This window comes from Diaphorina citri, unplaced genomic scaffold (assembly GCF_000475195.1).
Source record: "Diaphorina citri unplaced genomic scaffold, Diaci psyllid genome assembly version 1.1 scaffold16914, whole genome shotgun sequence".
In the NCBI taxonomy this organism is placed as follows: Eukaryota; Metazoa; Arthropoda; class Insecta; order Hemiptera; family Psyllidae; genus Diaphorina; species Diaphorina citri.
The window spans coordinates 1-1,064 of NW_007394271.1; the positions used below are offsets into that span (position 1 = coordinate 1).

General features: G+C 40.6%; 1 protein-coding gene across 1 annotated transcript; it reads left to right on the forward strand.

The window, feature by feature from the left end:
• Positions 1-6: 6 nt before the first annotated feature.
• Positions 7-1,059, forward strand: LOC103523183 (insulin-like growth factor-binding protein complex acid labile subunit; the record flags this gene model as incomplete). Its single annotated transcript, XM_008488251.2, has 1 exon — positions 7-1,059. A coding segment is annotated over one exon (1,053 nt), but the record flags the coding sequence as incomplete, so codon positions are not given.
• Positions 1,060-1,064: the final 5 nt, after the last annotated feature.

Genomic DNA, 1,064 nt, shown 5'->3' on the forward strand with positions numbered 1-1,064 from the left:
GCGTATAATAAACTCAAAGACACTCAGCATGTACCCCTATCCAATATGACTGGACTCAAGATATTCAATGTCTCCTATAACGAGATAGTACAGATGTCACGTAATACATTCCCCAAGCTGTATGAATTACATACAATAGATGCTAGTCATAACCAGATCGCACACATCTCAAATGCCGTCATGCAACCTTTGCTGAGTCTGCGCTTCTTGAACTTCACTCACAATGTGCTGCAGGAGATCAAGAGTGAAACATTTGGTACTTTACCCACAGTGCTGGATCTCAAGTTGGATTATAACCAGTTGGATCAAATATCACGCGGTGCGTTCACCAAGCTAAGTTCCCTATCAACACTGAGTCTGACACATAATAAGATCAATTCCATGTTTGAGCTGCCCATCTCACTTGGTCATTTGGATCTCAGCTATAACTCATTCGAGACGTTACCAAACTCAGATGTGTGGCCTTCCATGAATGCCTTGCTCAGTCTGAACTTAGCCAATAACATGATAGGAGATACCCTCAGCAAAGGCTCGTTCTATCCTTTGCTCACTTTACAAAGTTTAGACTTGAGTGACAATAAGCTCACTGTTGTACCTTATGAGGCGCTGTCCGATTTCACATCCCTGAGAAATTTAGTCATGCGATCAAATCAAATTCAACGGTTAAGCAAAGCAGCGTTTGGTAGTTTACCAGTTGTATTCGATCTAGATATCTCAAGGAATGAAATTTCCAACATAAGTGTCAAGGCGTTTGAAGGTCTGTTGCAACTCATCAATCTAAACATATCGTACAACAAGATAGAAGTCATACCTAACGGTGCATTCCAAGGTTTGGTGGCTCTGAATACTTTGGATCTGTCTTATAACGGTTTGGAATCCCTGGACAACAAAACCAACAGTCTGTTTGAAGATTGTCTCTCGCTAAAGAATCTCTTCCTGAGTCACAACAAGATCAGTTTCCTCACCAAGAAATCAATCCCATTCAATCAATACTACAAATACAAGCTAGAACATATTGACCTGAGCTACAACTCTATTCCAGTGTTGAGTTTTGATTTCACATT